Source organism: Semicossyphus pulcher, unplaced genomic scaffold, assembly GCF_022749685.1.
Source record: "Semicossyphus pulcher isolate SPU_LCO1_2020_fin unplaced genomic scaffold, fSemPul1.0.p SCAF_14, whole genome shotgun sequence".
Lineage (NCBI taxonomy): Eukaryota > Metazoa > Chordata > Actinopteri > Labriformes > Labridae > Semicossyphus > Semicossyphus pulcher.
The window spans coordinates 13,809,786-13,829,653 of NW_027211648.1; the positions used below are offsets into that span (position 1 = coordinate 13,809,786).

General features: G+C 40.2%; 1 protein-coding gene across 1 annotated transcript; it reads left to right on the forward strand.

The window, feature by feature from the left end:
* The first annotated feature begins 17,239 nt into the window (after nucleotides 1-17,239).
* Nucleotides 17,240-19,666, forward strand: LOC138591382 (cannabinoid receptor type 1B-like). Its single transcript, XM_069661966.1, has one exon. The coding sequence runs from the start codon at nucleotides 17,297-17,299 to the stop codon at nucleotides 18,719-18,721; it is 1,425 nt and encodes a 474-aa protein (XP_069518067.1). The 5' UTR covers nucleotides 17,240-17,296; the 3' UTR covers nucleotides 18,722-19,666.
* Nucleotides 19,667-19,868: the final 202 nt, after the last annotated feature.

A 19,868-nucleotide genomic window follows, 5' to 3' on the forward strand; every position in this document is an offset into this window, starting at 1 on the left:
CAGACCATGACAAAAGGTCATTTGTGTTAAGGGCCCTTTTATTTTATTGAGTTGAAACCAAAAACTTTTACATTTAAAAGTGTATTCCTCGGCCGCGCAGGAGTCCCCCAATCCTGTTGAATTGGTGCGCAATAAATCTCGGGCTATGTTGGGACGCGAAGGATGCACCCGATGGATGCTTCGTTGCCCTGGAAAAGGAGGACACATTTGTCGACCGCATCTGAAGGAGCCTTCGAAATGGGACAGCCTTCGATGCGCTTCTGTGACGCAATCTGCCTTCAAATAGGCCCTTCAAAGGCTGCAGCCTCTGGGTTGAGACACAGCATATGTTCCATTCCAAATAAGAAATAGTTATGACCTGATGGTGGCGCTAGAAAAAAATGTAAGCAATTACAAACTTTATAAAAAATCATCCAGAGGGTGACATAAATATGTGAAACTTAATGACTTGTTAGCGATCCTCCCAATAGAATAATAAATAACAACCTCATAGCTATAAAAGAAAAATTTATCTTCTAAGCACCATGAAAATCTGCACTTAATTTCATGGGAATCTATTTGTTGAGATATTACAGCACTAGCAAGGCTAAAGACTGAAAAGAAAACGCAATGTCTTAAGTGCATTTATTGTATAGCTACCTAATTACCATAATTCTAAGAGTACAAATATTTCACCCTGACAAATAATGCATCTCCTCTTTATGTGTTTGTCTGAGCTCTCTCTGACTGCCTGTCTTTCCATCACTTCACATTCTCCATCCAGCCAACTTGTCAGGGAGAAAGCTTGAGTGTTAATTGGAAGCTCTCCCACGGGAACTCGTAGGCGTCTTCCTTGTCCTCTGTGTTTATCAGCTAATGTGATTGCCACGGCTCTCACGGATTCATGGCTCCTCCTGCATAATGATCGTACTTAATATTCCTTTCAGACTCTTTTGACCTGTTGTGCACGAATAATACTTAAGTATAAAAAAAAATTAAACCCCAGCTGACACAACTGGATTTGTTGTGCTTGTGGTGGAAGCTTTAACTTCAACAGACATAGTGATACATTGTTTTTGTGAACGTTGCTCTGTTGCCGGCTTAAATGAAACCTGCTCTGAGACTTGTAGTCTAGCCCATTAATTTATATATTTTTTAAAAACATGATAGCCTTTATATTGAATATCGCACTAATGTTTTAAATTTCATAGCCGACACTTCTTTGCTCTATTTGCTTTCTTGATTGCAGTGATGTGAGACGATAGATGGCTCTTAGCTAGCAATTTTAACCTGTTTAACCAGTATCAAGCTTATTAATAATTTAACATTTGACACGTTTTCTTTCTGTCCAAGTAAGAAGAAATACTGATACAACCGTCATATCTGCTCTGTGCCACCAGCAGCTAGTTGGCTCAGCACAAAGACTAGAAAAAGGGTTAAGTTGCTAGCTACATTAGCTACATAAATGAGAACATATATAACACTTTTTTCTGTTTCTTTAGGCTACATCAAGCTACTGGTTAGCTTAGCTTGACACAAAGACTAGAAAAAGGAGTAACTAGCTGGTTTTTACATGAGCTAATACATGAGAATGTCTAAACCACTCTGGTATGTTGAGGCTACAGCAGGTTACTAGTTAGCTTAGCTTAACACGAAGACTACAAACAAGGTAAAGTAGCTAGCTAGTTGTTAAATGAGCTATCAGAATATCTTCACAGCTTTTTCTGTAGGTTTAGGCTACAGCAAGGTACTGGTTAGCATAGCCTGACAGACAGACTAGAAAAGGGGGGAATATACAGAAAGACTAGAAACAGGGGAAGTAGCTAGTTAGTCTTTACATTAGCTACTTACATGACAATATCTACACCGCTTTGTCTGTATGTTAAGGCTACAGCAAGCTACTGGTTAGCTTAGATTGACACCATGACTTGAAATTGGTAAGAAGCCTGGCTCTGTTCAAAATCTTTTACAAAACATATTATGAAGCCCGAGAGTAACATGTTATATCTTGTGTCTCCTGGGTATGACATGAACGTCAACTTTATATTTTGCTGTTTTAAAGGGCTCTTAGAAGTTTGAAGACAACCAAATGCTATAAAACCTAACATGGTCAAGACAGAGTTAGACACAGAACCCACTGTAAAACAAGATATGTGTGTTTGTAATCTTTATAGGATCAGGTAGACTGATGTTGCGACTGTTTTTAGCCAGGTTAGCTGTTTATGCTTTGTGCTCAGCTGTAGGCTAACTGGCTCTTGTTTTTCAACCAAAAAGATTTGAGTGTAGGATCAATTTTCTCATCGTAACTCTAATCCTAGATAGCAAACATTTTCCAAAATGCTGTTGTATTCCTTTAAATGAGCCCAATTATTAAATGGCTGATCCTATTAATTATATCCCTGGCACTGGATTTAATATTTTAGACCGATATTACAGGAAGAAAAGGGCCTTCCCTCTCGTCACGTGTTTTTGTCGGTGCAACATTTAACACACAGATGAATTACACACTACAGATTTGATTTAGATCATTTAAGAAGATAAACAGCTTCTATCATCCTGACTATAAGCCCAGAGGTCTTATTACTGAAGCTTAGATGTGAAATCTTTGCATGCATGAATTATACGAAATAATAGAAGTGACATAGTGTATGCTAATGAAATTGCTTTTTTCCAATAAGATTTTGTAAAAGATACTGTCAAGATTACTTCTAATATTAATTTTCCATTAGGTTTGATGTTATGTTGGATGGAGATTTAAACACCCTGGACCGTCTTATATGGGAAATGGTGTTTCAACTTGGAAATTAATCTAATTATTATTCCACATCCTGTTGTTTAATCACACCTGAATCAATAACATAAATCAGATGGACAAATGTTAGCATGCACTCACAGTGCTGCCATTGATTTTGACTTGTACTGATGTTCATACAAAGGCTACAACTATATAAAAGTACTGATAAACTGAATATAAAGATTTTGACAACACAACTACTGTATGTAATTGAAGGTTAGATTCTTTTTCAGTATTAAAATGGATTAAATGGTTAATAATGAAGTTTTAATTGCAATAATTATTTAAATATGACTTACTGTAGCTGTAATTTACACAGAGACTCCCTTAACAGCCATTTGATTACTATCATAGACTCAGACTTGAATAATCAGACAGTCATCATACAGGATGTGAAGACAGGGTTACTCACCACAGGACGCCGCTCACAGTCTGATTAAAATGGGAAGCAGCAGTGTCAGATATGGAGTGAAAAATGTGTCCTGCTTTTGGGTAATCACTAACCATCCCTACGCGGAAAAAAAGAACGGAACAAAGTATAACAGCAAACGAAATTAAAGTTTAAATCAACAGATGTGTGGCGATGATGCTGGGCCTTTCTAGTGTTTTTTTTGTAATTATTATTATCTGCTTTGTTCTAATAGTATTTTGCAGAATTTGTTGGGTACATTTCCCTTTTTAAATATGCAAGTGTGAAGAAAAGTCAGGAATTAATTTGAAAGAGAAGAATAATGTGATCCCTAATTATCTTTTCATTTGCGATGCATATAAACAGTAAGAAATGAAACCAAAACTATTTGTGTTATTCGTTAAATGCAGGCCTGCATTACTGAAAATCTGTTGATGGAGATGAAGCCGACTGTATCTATTGGCACATATGTCCATCTTTGTTGACAGCAAAATATCTCAAAAGCTATGGATTAACATGACACCTGGTATGGATATTCATAAAAATCTGCAAATTATTTGTATTTTTTCTTATAATCCTTTAATCTTTTTGACTAGCTCCAATGTGATGTTGTATTTCAGTTTAAGGCAATGATTAGAAATACAAGATCTCCATTAGATTTCAGTCAGACAACTCTGAACATAGCTTGTGTTTGGCGTTTAAGCTCCGACCTCGTCACTCCTCACAAATGTATTTTACATTCACAAACTTGAGGAGTGATAAAATAATATCTTAAACTCCCCCCAGCCGGAGCCTGCAGGTGGAAGCTGGGGTGGTGGTGGGGCTGAGCGCAATACTGGTGTAGGGCAGTGATGGCAATGACAGAGCAGTGGGAGAGACCACTAAATAGACCACCAAATTGGGAGGAAGTGTTTGTTAGATGACGGTGGACCAGTGTGAAATCAGTGCAGCTCGAGTTGCCTGCCTGAACTAGCTCGCAGGCTCCATTTGTGTGGATATTCATGGTCCTCAGAAGGTGAATCCTAACGCATGTTTATGTGAAGGTTTTTGATCCAAACGATTCCGATTTTTAAAAATGAAATGTTATTCTTGAAGGCCTAAAGATCATGATTTCAGTTCATCGATGGGGTCAACATTTTGGTTGACTACCCAGTATCCCCCTCCATATCAGGCCAGAGTATCCTAGAAATCTGTTTGTTAGTCATAGAGGTTTATGTATTTATGACCTTCTCACTTTTCCTCTATACCACCAACAATAGGTAAAGTTTCCTTTTTCCTATCAACATGTAGAGGCCAGAAACCTTTAAATCTACTGAGGAACTTCATGGTCCCCAGGGGATGAACCATTTACATTACTGTGTTACCTTTTCTCAAATGCCAACCTTGGTGCATCTCACATAAATGACTGCTGGTAAGAAAGTTCCCTCATTCTTATCCTCACTTCTGTCACAGATTGTAGAAAAAACTAAATCATCTTCTGTGTAAAAAAAAAAAGAAAGTGGAATAACAACATCCTTGTGTTGCTTGTTTTTTTCTGCTTCTGCTTTTCTGACATTGTCGCATTTTTGCATTTTAAGGAGGCTATCTGGCTTTTCTTGTTTGCTTTTATCTTCAAGGTAAAACAGCTTACAAAACAAAGGAGAGACACAGAATGAAACTGTGATGCTTTCAAATGCGATTACTTCCAACCTCCTGCCACTCTGTTCCCAACTCGGCTGTATTTATCTCCTTTCAACAGCACTATGAGCATTGTTCAGGTATGAAAGACAGGTGTCGTCCTTTTGGAGGTCATGCTGTTGGCATGCCTGTAGCTTTGTATTTTCTAACATAAAAATTCGCTGGGAATGAATAAAATGTGATACAAATACGAGCATGCAAAGACACACAGAGACTCAAATAAAAGGAATAAAAACATGACAAGGACAGGAAACTTTTGAAGCCAGAAAAAGAGATTAAACCTTGAATAGTGTATGAAATTCAAACACGTTTGAGCTTTTATTTTGTCGTTAATGTAGCTTCCTAACTCTGAACCAGCTGGCAGCTCGGACAGAAGTGACACCTCAAAAATGACACGTAAAAAATCCTTTCTAATTGGTTTATAGCACACATATAGCACGCATGAATTCCCATATCTAATGATCATACAGCCAAAACCTGCCGACTTTAATAATATTATGGGCTATCTGTCCCAAGCTCCCAGAGCTCATATATCAAAGAAAACATTCAGACACCTTCCGAAACGCTACAGACCTCATAACACTAACTCTGTCACACATACACAGCCACACATGCACACGTGGCAAAGCAAACACAGAAACACACAGAGAGAGAGTGAATCTTAATTTGAGGATCATCAGAAAATGAAACAGATAAAATGCTCATTTGATTCTAGGAACAGGTGTTGTCGCGTGACACGTCATTAATCAATCAAAACCCAACAATGAACTCCTGACTCCTGTGGTCATGACCTTTGATCTCGTCCCTGAACATGTATCTGAGAGAGACCGATGGGGGTTGGACCTGCGTGAACCCGAAACTGGATTAAACCGCTGAGCCAAAACTGACACACTATGTCTTACAACATTACTCATATTCTGAAAAGGGATTACAGGCAGAAATAGCATGAAAAGACTCACCAAGCCAACAGGGGATTGATTGTTCTCACAAGTATTGTTTGTGTAGCTAATTCCTGATTTAGCTTATCTGGGCCAAAGGACTTCATCATCCAAAAACCAATAAGTTTACAAAAATGAGCCACACTGTTGCGCTGGGTGACGTGTGTGTGCGTATTTCAGTAAACATGGGTGCTGCTATTTTAACTTCATTCCTAATTTATGGCATCATTCCCTGATGATGCCATAAATAATCACAATTGTACCAATTAGAGCTCAATAAATAGTCAGATAGTCCTGTTTGGATAATGCTTTAATGTTTCTTTAAAACATTTTTGGGGAAATGTATGTCAATAATGAGACAATAGAGCAATATTCTGATTCACTTGAAGCCTCATTTTTGTCCACATGTTGAATATACATCCAATACTCACCCAAGATTTAGCTCTGTCTTTGTCCTCATGAGAAAAATATCTGGTTGTTTAGCCGCTAAATGCGCTGCTATGTGCACTAGCTAGTGGCTAACTTTGTCTGTGTTCTGGTTGTTGCTATGCAGCCAGTGACAAGTAGGTTTTTAGTGTATTAGGGTTAAGGTTAGAGTATTGTTCCTTTTTAGTTATATATGTTAAGTTATAATATCCTGTTTTACTTTGTAACTTTCCTTTCCCTCATTAGTTGCTTTACTTCCTTGTTAGTCTTTTCCCGCCAGTGTAATTAGCTATGTGTCTCAATTCAGGGGCTGCATCCTTTGAAGGACGCAGGCTACAAGTGATGAGTCATCCGTAGTCTGAGTAGACAGTTAACACCGAATTGAAATGAGACGGACTGGTCCGCCCTTAACCTTGAGTCACAAAGCGCCGCTCCTGTCGCTTAGCAACAGGTACTCAGCTGGCTAATTAGCTAACATAACCAATGCACGTAACTTATTTTAGACATCATTTGTTTCAAGGCCCCTTTTTCTTTTTTTACATTTGTATCGCTAGCTAAAACTTTTACATTTAAAAGTGTATTCCTCAGACGCTTAAGAGTCTGCTATCTCATTTGAATTGGTGCGCAATGAATCTTGGTATATGTGGAGCGAATAAGGATACGCGCGATGGATCCTTCAAGGCCTGGGAAAAGGAGGAAGCATTTGTCGGCCGCATCTGAAGGAGCCACTGAAATGGGACGGCCTCAAATGCGCTGCTGTGATGCAATCGTCCTTCGAAGGATGCAGCCCCTGAATTGGGACACATCTACAGTGTGCTGCGCCCTCATTGTTTTCACCTGTGCCTTAATTAGTCTCACCTGTGTCTAATTACCCTGACCTGTATTTCGGCTTTACCTTCCCCTGTCTCTTTGCCAGTTCATTTGTGAAACTTCAACCCTCTTCTTCTTGTACGGAAGTGTTCTTCATGGCTCTAACAGTGTTTTCCCCATATTTTCTGGACCATGTAACCTTGTTTTTTGGATTTCTCACCTGTTACCCAAGGAATCTGTTACAGTAAGCCTTTTGTTTGGCCTTATTTCTTTATTTAAAAAATCTTAAAGATTGCCACTGGGTCCTTTTTCTTTGTGTTTAAAACCCAAACATGAAAAGCAGCTTAGCAATTAGCTTAAAGATGCTAAAACGCTGAGAAAATACAGCTCAAGATCAACTGAGTTATAACTGAGGAACCCTATTCATATAACTTAGCAAATGTATCCAAAATATAGAGGAAAGCAACTTTAAAAATTAGTACACACTATTTTAATGACCTGTTTATAGAGATATACATTTTAGGTAGGTCCAGATGGCTGACAGATGAGGCACTGTCAAGTACGAATACATCATTATTTTTCATGAGTCTAAATATCATCTGAAATGCTGACCACTGCTGTAGATGTATAATGATTTTTTCACAGATGTCCACACTGATATTGGGCTAATTTTCTGTGTGAGCAGGTTTTTAAAGCAGTGAGTCACCATGACCGTGCCGAGCGACCCTTTAATAAAACCACACAGTGTGATACAATGGAAAGCTTAATAATCTGATTAAAGCTCAGGAGTACTAAAAAAAAAAAAAGGAGCCACTTGCAGAAATACAAAGAAGTATTTAAGAAATAATTCAAGTTATATAGATTTGGACCTCGCAAACCTAGAAAACCCTAATTGATGGTTCCAATGGTGGCATAGAGATGAGAAATGACTCGATCATTAATGCTGTACATCTCAGTCTGTGCACAGTGTGAAGAGAAGGTAGGAGAGGGCATATGGACGACAGACAAACTGGCACACAGAGTAAAAAAGCGATCAAGCCTGAAGGATGACGACAATCCTGACACGGTGATACGTCCAAATAATCACAGAGCTTGAACACGTTCATCCACTCATTGCTTTTCAAATACAACATCATCAGAGCAATGCTGGATTATTTCTTTTGTGCCGCCTCAGAGTCTCTGCAGGGTTAAACACACACACACAAACGCACCTTACGTACGACCTTGTGCATTCGTGGTGCAGCAGTCTCTATGGTGATGCACCTGAAAAGCCAACAAAGACACTGAGAAGCTTTTACAGTCCTCTCAGCTTTGAAGTTAGAAATGAGATTGAACATTTTTCTTGTCAAAAGAATAGTTTTCTCCGGGGCGTCACTGTTATTACTGGGGAGAAAAATAAATAAAAATCATAATGCGTGCAGAGAAATGGAGAAAACAAACACAAGGAAAGAAGATTGAGATCTTAAAGCAGCCTGAAAATATTCATTCCTTCTGAATAAGATACAAGTGTTTGACAAAGGTCACCACAGAGCGGTTACATCATCTTCGTACAAGAGGAGCGCAGAGGTAAAGATTTCTAAAACTTCCTCATCACAACTTTTTAACTTTGTATCACAGACATGCAGACACCAGTGCTGGAATACTGCTGCCTCAGTGAGTAATACCCGCGGATGATTCAAAGTTAAGCCCACATAAGTCTGAAGTCAATTAGGCCACAAGCTGTGAAGTGATGAGAAGTTATAGGTATAAAGTGTAGGAATCATCTCCGCTCGCCAAGTTCAGCGTGATGGCTGATGGCTGTCTGCCAGCAGGGCTGTTTGTGCTCCGCAGCCATCAATCTATTTTCCAGCCCAGATGGCTGTGATAGCTGTAGGAGGGAGACATGAGCTCTACCTGACGAGGATTAGAATCAAATCTGCCTGCATGAGCTTTTACTTCTCAGGATCGTCCTCTTCACTGGTGTACGCTGATAGTATTCTTCGGTCAATATCAGCTCCACTTCAAGATTTGACCCTGAAAAACATCAAGATTTCTGAAAATGAAAAATTGACCCAATAAAAAAATCAGTCAACTAGCAACGTGCACAAAAATATATCTGTAGGGCACATTTTTGTGTGTGAAAGTGGGGACAGATTAATAATAATAATAATAAATAGCATGAGTATTAAAATAGGAAATATCACATGGAGATTTTATTCCTTCCATTAGTCATTTTGGTTTTGTTTTCTTAATGGTGATGAGTTCACACGCAACCCACAACAACAGTCCATGCTAAATGACGAACAACATCCTGCAAGAAATCTCAGACACATAAGTCGGAGCTGCGTCAAACTCTTTGCTCCTCACCACAATCGCACTTAGACAAAGTGTACTTTACTTGAATTCGTTTTTACACAAGTAAATGAATTGTGGCACCAGTGCAGAGTTATATGCATTTGCACACTTTGTTTTCAGTGTAACAAACCTTTATGTTACATTTACATTCCTCTTACTGCACCAAGAAACACAAAAACACTCATCTCAGTGTAGTGTACAATGCACTGCTGCTTGTCTCACTTTCAAAGGAACATTCAGCGTTTCTAAATATTTAACAACAGCATAATGCAATTCTTATTTTCTTATTATTAACAGGTGCAACACTGGCCAGCTGAACAGTATGCAAATACATAATTAAGTAAGAATATAAAGTAGTTTTCACATTTTAAGACAGATATATAATGTTACAATGTTGGATGTCCAGACTAAATGTGGGGGAAGTTTTAAATCTAGGTAAAAGTACATTGGAGTAATCCCATGCTAAAAAAAAGTCTGCAGGCTGCTGTGAAAGCCAGGTTTCACACAGGTTTTTCTACATGCTGCACTTTGTGACGTCACAGAGTGCAGCCTCAGCAAGCTTCTGAGGGCTGCCCAGTCAAAAGAAAGCGGGCTTGTAGGGGCGGGGTTTCTTAAATGGACAATGCTGACTGAGTCGTTTCAGGCAGAGGCTGTACGAGGGCCTGCACAGAGTTTTTTATAACTGTAAGTTATGCTAAGCTACTCCACAGGTATCACAGAGTGGAATATGAAGCTTGAAATTACCCTAATACAATAATATAATAATAATAATAATACAATGCTAGTTTTAAAGGGGAATTCCTGTATTTTCCAAGCTGGGTCCAGTTTTTATTTGTTCAAGTGTGCAAATGACAACGTGTGAAAAGTTTTGGAATTACTCCAGTCGATTGCTTCGGCCAGCAACCACGACATGACTGCGACAGCTACAATATAATCCTCTGGGGCAATCGCAGGCAAGAGAGTCAAGTCCACTTAGGGCCTTTCTTAAACCGAACCCTCCCCACTAACACACCGTCACGGAGTGAACTCCCTTCATTAAGGAGAAGGGATTAAATACAGCGCTGAGCTTTGAGACAAACTCCCCTCACACCGACGGAGACAGGTTATTTGTGTAACCACGGTTTATGTCAAACAAATACTAATAAAAGCTACTTAAATAGGCCTACCAGTGAGGCAGAGTCATTAAAATCATTCCACATTATGAGGAAGATGAACTTCATCCCGAGTTTCCTTGGTGATATTTCTTATATGTAAATAAATATATTTTTTAATCTGATGTTAATATCCTGTCAATGTAAATATAAATACTTTAACCTTTTACTTGTATCGAGTCTAGACAAAAAAAACGGTTTATTAGATCCTGAATATTTATGTCTCTCATCTCATGGCAAACCTAACACAGTGTACCTGGTCAGTAAGTCAGCATCAGAGCAGACTCGCTGGTTTGAGAAAGGTCCCTAAAGTGCTTGTTTTTGCCACAGACCGGCTCGTATTGTCTGACAACGTCACAGAAAGCATCCCTACGGTATTAAAGCAGAAAATAAGCTCCCGCTCAAGGGGAAGTCTTGCCTCTGGAAATATCAGAGGTAGGAGCACGAGGACGCTGCGCTCACGCTGTGTGAGCGAGTGGAAAGTTTTAGACGTTAGCTACCAACACACATAGAATCTCATTCTCAACACTGTCGATAACTAACTAATTAGCCAGCTAATGAGTTAGTCTTGGGCCACCCCTTGCTCCTCTCCAGCTCCTCTGGTCACTTCTGATTCTATAAAAATAAGATGATGGCGGCCAAATTGCCAAACATGAGGCTTCTGTATTTAGCTTCCTGTATATAATTCTGTATATGTTAGTGACGGAAACAAATACTGAATGTTCTTTCAGCTCTAACATTCATCGAGTGGCCAGAAAAATGACTCTGCTAATGTTGCTACTTATCTGCTAAATGGGAGAATAGTCAGTTGTTTGCTAACCAGCTTTAAAATCATCTCAAATTAAGATTAAAATGTCGTGTTTTCAGCTTGTTTCGGCAGCTGCATAAAGATCAGATATTTCAGGTTCATCACAAAGTCAGACATGGATAAAAAAAGAAGTAGGTGCATAGCTAAAAATAAACACAGTTTCACAGATCCTTTTCTCTCGGACAGTTGAGGCCATGTGATTGCAGGTGACGTCGCTCTCATGGCAGTCAGGTCCGTTCGGGGTTCTCGTCAGTCTCCGCAGCTCTCCAGCTGGACCGAGGGCAAACAAATTAATCTCTGGCTCCGATTCGGCCAGAGGCACTTCGGGGCGATTCCAGATCATCAGGCCTCCACTGTATGCACTGTATCACCTGACCGCGGTTAACACCGAGAGGAACAGTTGAACTGAGCTGTGATCTGAAGCTCTGCGATGCTGCCTGAGTAATTCTTCTGTGCCTGGAGTGTTCATTTGCATAGTGTTTGCACAAGTGAGCATTCACTGAACCACCTGCTAAGTCTTTGTGATTACCACTGTGTTCTGCCGAGATAAAAAAGGTCTTTATACGACTAAATGGTGCATGAAGGGGATTCTACCCACTGACCATCACGCTGTTGGTATGCTGTTTATTCTGCAGCAAGAAAAAAACAACAATTCTGCAAGAGAAATTGTTTGCATTAAAAGTTGCTTAAACTGACATCAATCTGTTTGTTGCATAAAAAGGAATTGTCTGTCTTTTTATGCTTCTTTTACGTGTTTTGATCGAGGTTGTTGATTTCTTTTTGTATGCGGAAAGAAATTGAGTCACAGAAGGCATCAAGTCACAACTTTTTTCATCCTTTCTGCTGTGCGAGAAAGACGGATGGAAGGAGAGAAAAATGACGAGGACCGTCCGCACTATTACTCCTTGTTTCTTTCATCGCTCCCTAAATTACTTTCCTGAGTCTGGACTTGTTTTGTTCGGTTAAAAGAACGGAAACGCCTCAACGTGCACCTTTGATTTGCTTAATGTATTGACAGCTGATGACATGACTCTTCTGAGTGTAAAAGGGAAATGAATAAATGTATTAAACATTATATTTGGCCTTTTTCTCTTTTCTGAATCGAGCTCCGTTTCATTTCGCCGTGCCACCTTGGCTGCAACATGAAGTGTCTCCAGCTGGGGACGAGCAGAATATCGAAGTGGCAGATTAGGAAACGGTTAAGAGCTGTCAGTGTTCAGCCACAACCTCCTCCCATTTCTCTATTTGTGCATCTTTTCCTCCTCGCCCTCCCTCCCTTCCTTCCCACTCTCCCTTCCTCCAACCTCTCGCCACAAACACATCAGAGACAGACGGGCTGCTTTAAAGTCTCGTCTTGCAGCATGCTGTGTGTGTGTAACAACTATATTTCCAGCCCCAGAATCCTCCTTACTACAAAATAAGTGCTCAGTTTGCTCCTGTGTGTGTGCACTTTAAAGAAATCTAATAAAACTGTACCGTAATACACGTGTTTTTGGATGCGTTTCATCTGTCTTGCAGGATTTGAAGCCTGTGTGGACAGAGAGCGATGATTTCATATTGTAGGCAGCCACTCACAGAACACACCGACTGTAAATAGAGAAGGATCAATATTAAATGAGATGCATTATGTTGCTTTCACGAGGAATCCTGCTGAAATCAATCACTGCAAATTGCAATATTCACCACCAAAGACAGATGGGCGTGAAACAAAAGCTGCAGCCTCCCCTAACAGCACGGCCGGCGCGGTGGAAGAGGATTCAGAGAAAATTGAACGTTTACAAGTCGCCGTTACAATCGCACAGAGGCCTTTTGTCAACGCAGACGGCTTTGTCTCGGAAATCCCTCCATCTCTCGCTGATGCTTTAGTGAGAATGACACTGAAATATTGATGATAATTATTATGAAGGATGTGGATTTCAATGCTCAGCTCAGTGCTGTGAGAGATGATGGATGCTGCTTTCAAGCCGAAATCACAGAACAACTTTATCCCGATCAGAAGGAAAACAGCAGGCAAGATATGATACATACATCTGACTTAATTATAGATTAAGTCTAATATCAACAGCCATTACTGATGTTTCACACACACTGGCTGTTTGTGTAAGCTATCTTCATAAAAAAGTACATATTGGACATAATATTCCACCACAAGTGATTAAGGGCTGCTTGAATCTGCATTAAGCGCATCATAACAAGTGTTGAGTAATTACTTGGATGACTCCTCAGCCTCTTCTGTTCTGCCAAATCTGGAGGCTCTGGCATCACGTGCGTGCCTTTCATTGTTTTCCCATGATGTTGCACCGCCAAATGTCATGTATTTTCCACAACAAGATGCATGTAATTTGGGAGAAAGCTCTGCTGGGAGTGCATAGTGGAAATAATTGCGCAGCTGCGCAGGACAGGAAAAGGACTCTAAATAGTGCGAGCATGTGACCCCCAAATGCAGCAAATAAATAGATAAATAGTGGAGGATATTCAGAACGGACTTTCAGGAGCACTGTGGCTTTAAATGGCGCTAAAATTACACTGAATGGTGTCTGTTATTATAATTTTATCAGAATTAGCTCATATTTCAAAAGCAGTGGCTGAGGAAGCAAGACGACAATGAAGAAATACTGTAGATGTAAAAAATGTACAAGAAGAAGGCTTACATTTAAAGTCAACATATTGAAGTATCAGAAACATGATGTACCTTCAGTATCAGATCGTGCAGAATGGCCCTTGTATTGTACAATTGTATTGTATTAATATTCGTGAAGTATGCATCAGCAGGTAACGCGCATGTAAGTGTTATATGGTTAGTTATGTATAACAGTGCATGATCATTATAAACTCATCACATGGTTTATATGTAAATTCTTAATGTGTCATGTTCCTGTAGATGTAGTGGATTTAAATAAGTTAAATATTACTTCTTTGAAAGTATAATGTAGCAGAAAATGGAATACTAAAAGCTCCTGTGAGGAACTGCGCCTCTTATCTCTTTGCTGATTTTGTCCTGTACATGTGTAAGTGGTGGTTTTCAGTCATATGTATCAGTCACTTTAAATTTTTACCCTGGAAAATGTAAACAAAGGCAGCGTGCCGTCTGAATCCAACCCCCCTGCCAGCAGTTTCAGGCCTTAAAAATAACTCTGTAGAAATAATCAATCTTATCTGATGGTCTGGTTTGCTTTTGTAGGTCATGTAAGCTGTGTCCCAATCCACGGGCCGCAGCCTTCGAAGGAGGCGGGCCATGGAGGATGCTCCATTCGCAGCCTGCGTAGACCGTTAAAGCCGAACTGAAATGAGACGGTCTGGTCAACCCTTGTGTCACCAAATGCTGCTCCTGTCGCCTAGCAACAGGTAGCTAGCGGGCTAACTATCTGGCATAACTAACGTTGAGTAAGCTAACCTATTATTTTAAAGATAATTTGTTTCAAGGGACCTTTGGTTTTCTTAAACATGTGTAACACTTGCTATTCGATTGAGTTGAAATCAAAAACATTAACATTTTAAAGTGTATTCCTCGACCGTTTAAAAGTCCATCATATCGTTTCAATTGGCGCGCAATGCAACTCGGGATATGTTGGGCCACGAAGGACGCACCAGATGGATCCTCTGTGGCCTGGGAAACGGAGGACACATTTGTTTGCCGCATCTGAAGGAGCCTTCGAATTGGGACAGCCTTCGACGTGCTTTTGTGATGCAATCGGCCTTTAAATACGGCCTTCGAAGGCTGCAGCCCCTGGATTGGGACACAGCTATAGAGTAATCAGAGTTCATTTCAGTCTGTTTTATAACCAGTGAAAAACTCCTCACAGGAGCTTTAACTAAAGTACATGAGCAAATGTTCTTGGTTTTCCAACAGTTGGCATTGTTGTTGTTTTTCTGTGATATTTGCATAATAATATAAATAATCTTCATTTATTATATAAGATAATAAGATTATCAAAGTATTGTTTTGTTTCATAAGTAGAATAGTCTGTTTTTTGATCTCTTTGTTTTATGTGCTTTATTTGAACCGCTACCTAAAAATCACACAGTGATCCTGTTTGGGGTGTCATGAACCCCAGCTGTAAAATGACTCCATCTCTGTGATTGGTGTTGACAGTTGTTTGTTTGCGGACCTTGACCTCCCTAAATAGTTTGTTCATATGAGGTCTGACAGGAAGTTAACATGTGTTTCGTATCTGTCACAACATCTCAGCACAGGACTGCAGCTGATTGTAGTTGAGTTGTTGGCTAAAGCATTTAAATAAATAGTGATTTATGTAGAAAGAAAGACACTTATTTGATGTTTTATGGACCAAAACTATAGTGTGTGTGTGAATATAGTTCATATTAGTTTGTGTATACATATACTGTAGGGATATAGGCAACTGTATATATTTAGTTCAAAGATAATTGTAGTTTCACTTTTTATGCAATTTTTTTTGCCTTTTTTAGTTTGTATCAGATTCTGATTTGAATATCTGTTGATACATTAACTTTGTGTAGTCTGTCATTATTTAGTGTATCAGCAATGATTTATGATCATTTATGTTTTTTGACACCTTTATTTTGAAAATACATACATTATCCGCAAAGGGGGCAAATGGGTTTAGAGAACTAGCTTAAAAATGCACTAAAACAGAAAACAAAGGTTTAAATAGCTGTTAATAATATTGATATTTTGATGCTAAATAAAGAGGAAGTAAAGCCAGTCTCAACAAACCTCACGTGCTTCAGCTGGTTTTCATGTCTTGCTTGCAGCAGCTGTAACAAAAAAAAGGTGTGGGTGATGCTCGGAGATGCACTTCCTCCTGCGCGCCTCGAACACCTCAGACCACGTGACCAGCCGGCGCACAAAAAGGAGCCTTGAAGCCGCGCGCTCGCACAAACAGTCCACTCCCCACCGGCTGACTGCCTGTCTTTACTGTATTTGACATTGACAACATCTGTGGAGTCAACACAGGAGAATTCCCCCGGTTATTTGTCATCACAACAACAACAACAGTAGTAACTCAACGGTGGCTTTATTGGAGAACTAACTGTTAGTGGAGAGAAGACAACAACAGACTGCTTTACTCACAGTTTACATGATTTTTTTTTTTTTTTTGCTCCATGGATCGAGGCAAACTCTTGCAAAGAAAATCGAGGTACGTTCTTTTATATAACATATTTTTCTACGATTTATTTGCATTTTTTCTTCAATAGTTTTCTTCAATCACTTTTCAATAGTGATTTCTTTGTCATTTTAGTTTCTAAAATCGTGCTTAATTAATTCTTCGGAATACTGGTCAGTTAATAAGCATCGTTTTGATCCAAACTAGTTTAGGCACGACATTAAAATGTTTAATTCGTAACGAGTTATGTCATATTTAATTGTTTGCTAACGATGTTCCCCCTCTTCAAACACGTCTCACTCGAAACCCTTCATGTAAACTTAACTGTTAATAATTAATATCTTCATTACTGGCATTAAAATGTAAATTCATCCATTGATAAGTACGTGCACTCTTTCTTTTGTTTCTCCCTTGATGCCTAATTAATCCAGCGATTATTAGGAGAAAAAAAACAGCTTAATGCTTAATGACCTCTTTAATTAATAAGAAAGCCGGGCTGTCCCACATACTTAATGCAATGATTTCCCCCGAGGCTGCAAAGGTTTGTCATCAACTGTTCAGTTTCCCACTATTGTCTGGGATGCATCTGCTCGGGAGTCAGCTGGCTGATGCACAGATTCCCCCAATATCTCCCGGCAACAAATTCATATTCCACCTTATTAATCATAAATAAACATGGATGTTGTTTCATTGTATTCTGATTTTTAAAGGCGAAATGTAAGAAGATGTGTTTTTTAATGAATTTTTTTTGGACATATTTTTTTGCATTTTTTATGAAAAGAAAAAAAATCTTTTATCTCTTCATAGATGTCCCTTTGCACGGGTCTAATGCTGTTACACTGCACACCTCTACACTGAGCTTCTTTAAAGAGCCAAACCAGCCATGAAGTCTGCTTTGCACAGGATAGCCGGCACCACAATGAGCACGCTAACAACAGGTGTCCAGTATCTCGGCTCCAACGACGCCAGCTACGACGACCCGTCCATTGACTCGAGTCTAATCAAGAACAGAATCCACTTTGTAAAACCTCCCTCCGTCAGCAACTCCTTCGCCGGGTTCGTCCCCGGAAGTAAGGAGGTCATCATCAACGGCCTCTCGACTGTTTTCCCCACCAACGGGTCAGACTTCCTGCTGAGTAATGGCAGCTCTGTGGAGAGCGGAGGGGCAGCTCAGTGCGGGGAGGACATGGTGGACAACATGGAGTGTTTTATGATTCTGACTCCCGGTCAGCAGCTCGCAGTCGCCATCTTGGCGCTCACCCTGGGTACATTTACAGTTTTGGAGAACCTCATGGTGCTGTGTGTGATCCTCCACTCGCGGACGCTTCGTTCTAGGCCTTCCTATCACTTCATAGGCAGCCTGGCGGTGGCTGACCTGATAGGCAGCATCATTTTCGTCTACAGCTTTCTGGACTTTCACGTCCTCCACAGGAAAGACAGCCCAAATATCTTCCTCTTCAAGCTGGCCGGGGTCATCGCCTCCTTCACTGCCTCTGTCGGCAGCCTGTTTCTCACCGCCATTGACCGCTACATCTCCATCCACAGGCCAATGGCGTACAAACGCATCGTTACAAAGACGAAAGCAGTCATCGCCTTCAGTCTGATGTGGACCATCTCTATCGTCATCTCACTGCTGCCGCTGCTCGGGTGGAACTGCAAGCGTCTCAACTCCGTCTGCTCTGACATTTTCCCTCTGATCGACCAGAAGTACCTCATGTTCTGGATCGGTATGACCAGCATCCTGGTGCTCTTCATCATCTACGCCTACATATTTATTCTCTGGAAGTCCCATAACCACGCAGTCCGCATGCTGAGCCGCACCTCCCAAAGGAGTGTCATCGTCTACACCGCAGAGGGGACCAAAGTGCAGACGGTGAGGCCCGAGCAGGCCCGTATGGACCTCCGTCTGGCTAAAACCCTGGTCCTGATCCTGGTGGCCCTCATCATCTGCTGGGGCCCGCTTCTCACCATCATGTTCTACGACATCTTTGGGAAGGTGAACGACTTCATCAAGACCGTGTTTGCCTTCTGCAGCATGCTGTGCTTGCTCAACTCCACCGTGAACCCTGTGATCTACGCCATGAGGAGCAAGGACCTGCGCAGGGCCTTCCTCAACATCTGCCACGTGTGCCGGGGAGCGTCGCAGACTCTGGACAACAGCGCTGAGAGCGACTGGAACAGCAGGAGTGTGAGGAGCACAGCAGGCGGGGCGGGGAAGGATGGAGTCGGATCTGGAAAGGCTCGGGTAAAAGTTGCCCAGGTTACGGTTTCTGGAGTAACTGAGACTTCGACTGCAGAGCCGGTCTAAAGACGAGCCGCCCTACTGTGAAAAGAAGATATTGTAGAATAGCCCTGACCCTCCTTGTCCTCTGCTCTGTTACTGTGAAATGTGCCAAATAATGACTTAGATACAGAATAAAAAACACGTGTTTTTGTTGCTCAAAGCTGAATTCTGTAATACATCTTGTACCCAACTGTAAGGTGGAGTGTGAGCAGACTCTGAAAGCTTTGCATCTTTTTGGAAGAACATGACACCCTTACTGTTATTGAGAATTCTTAAGGTTAAAAAAGGTTGTCAATTATCCAGTCAGAAACAAAGTTACGTTCAAAAGAACCAGCTGGCTAAAGAGCATATTTGTCTGCAAACCCTTTAAAAACACGACACTATGCTGTTCCATCTTTGCTGTGATATAAAGGTACAGATTTCAGTGTGATGTTACAAAAATATGGTGTTTTCTTTTGTTTTTGTTTCTGACATTATATCATAGCAATATTGTGGTTGAAATGCAAGGTGAAACTGTGTCCACCATCATGCAAAATGTCAGTTGAATAAAAGCACAATGCTTGTAAGTAAAATTTGCACACCATGTACATTTTCTAAGACCATGATATTATGAAATTTGGCATTTAAAGTTATCTTACTTAATTTATTGCATAATTTATTCAACACTTTGCAGATCAAAATGGTGAGTTGTACTTTGAAAAATGAATGATGTTTTGATTAAATCAAAACTGTATCCTGTCGTAGTTTGGGAATGTCACATAGCTGCTTATTACACATGTGCTTATGAAACAGTTGCAGCGTTTTGTGAGGAGCCACGCTTCTGTATTTCTGTGAAGCATCCATTGTGCCGGTGTTTCTCATGACTGTGTACAAGCAAGGACATGAGTTCAATAAATATATGAAAATTGTCTATTTTTACCATCATTTTGTCTGCATACCTGGTGTCTTTTTTTTTCAATAAAACCTAAGCAAAACATTACACTAGCCTCATCTGCTTATTTCAACATGAGGTGTGTTTTTTTTCCTTTTTAAAGCTAAAAATTGTGTCTTAATGTGTGACTGTAAGTGTTAAGAGCCCTCGGCCTACCCTTGTTTTGCTTATTAGCCCCTAAGCAATGTCTAATTATGGCTGCTCAACAATATGGTCTTAATGTCAGTGTGAGCAGCAGCA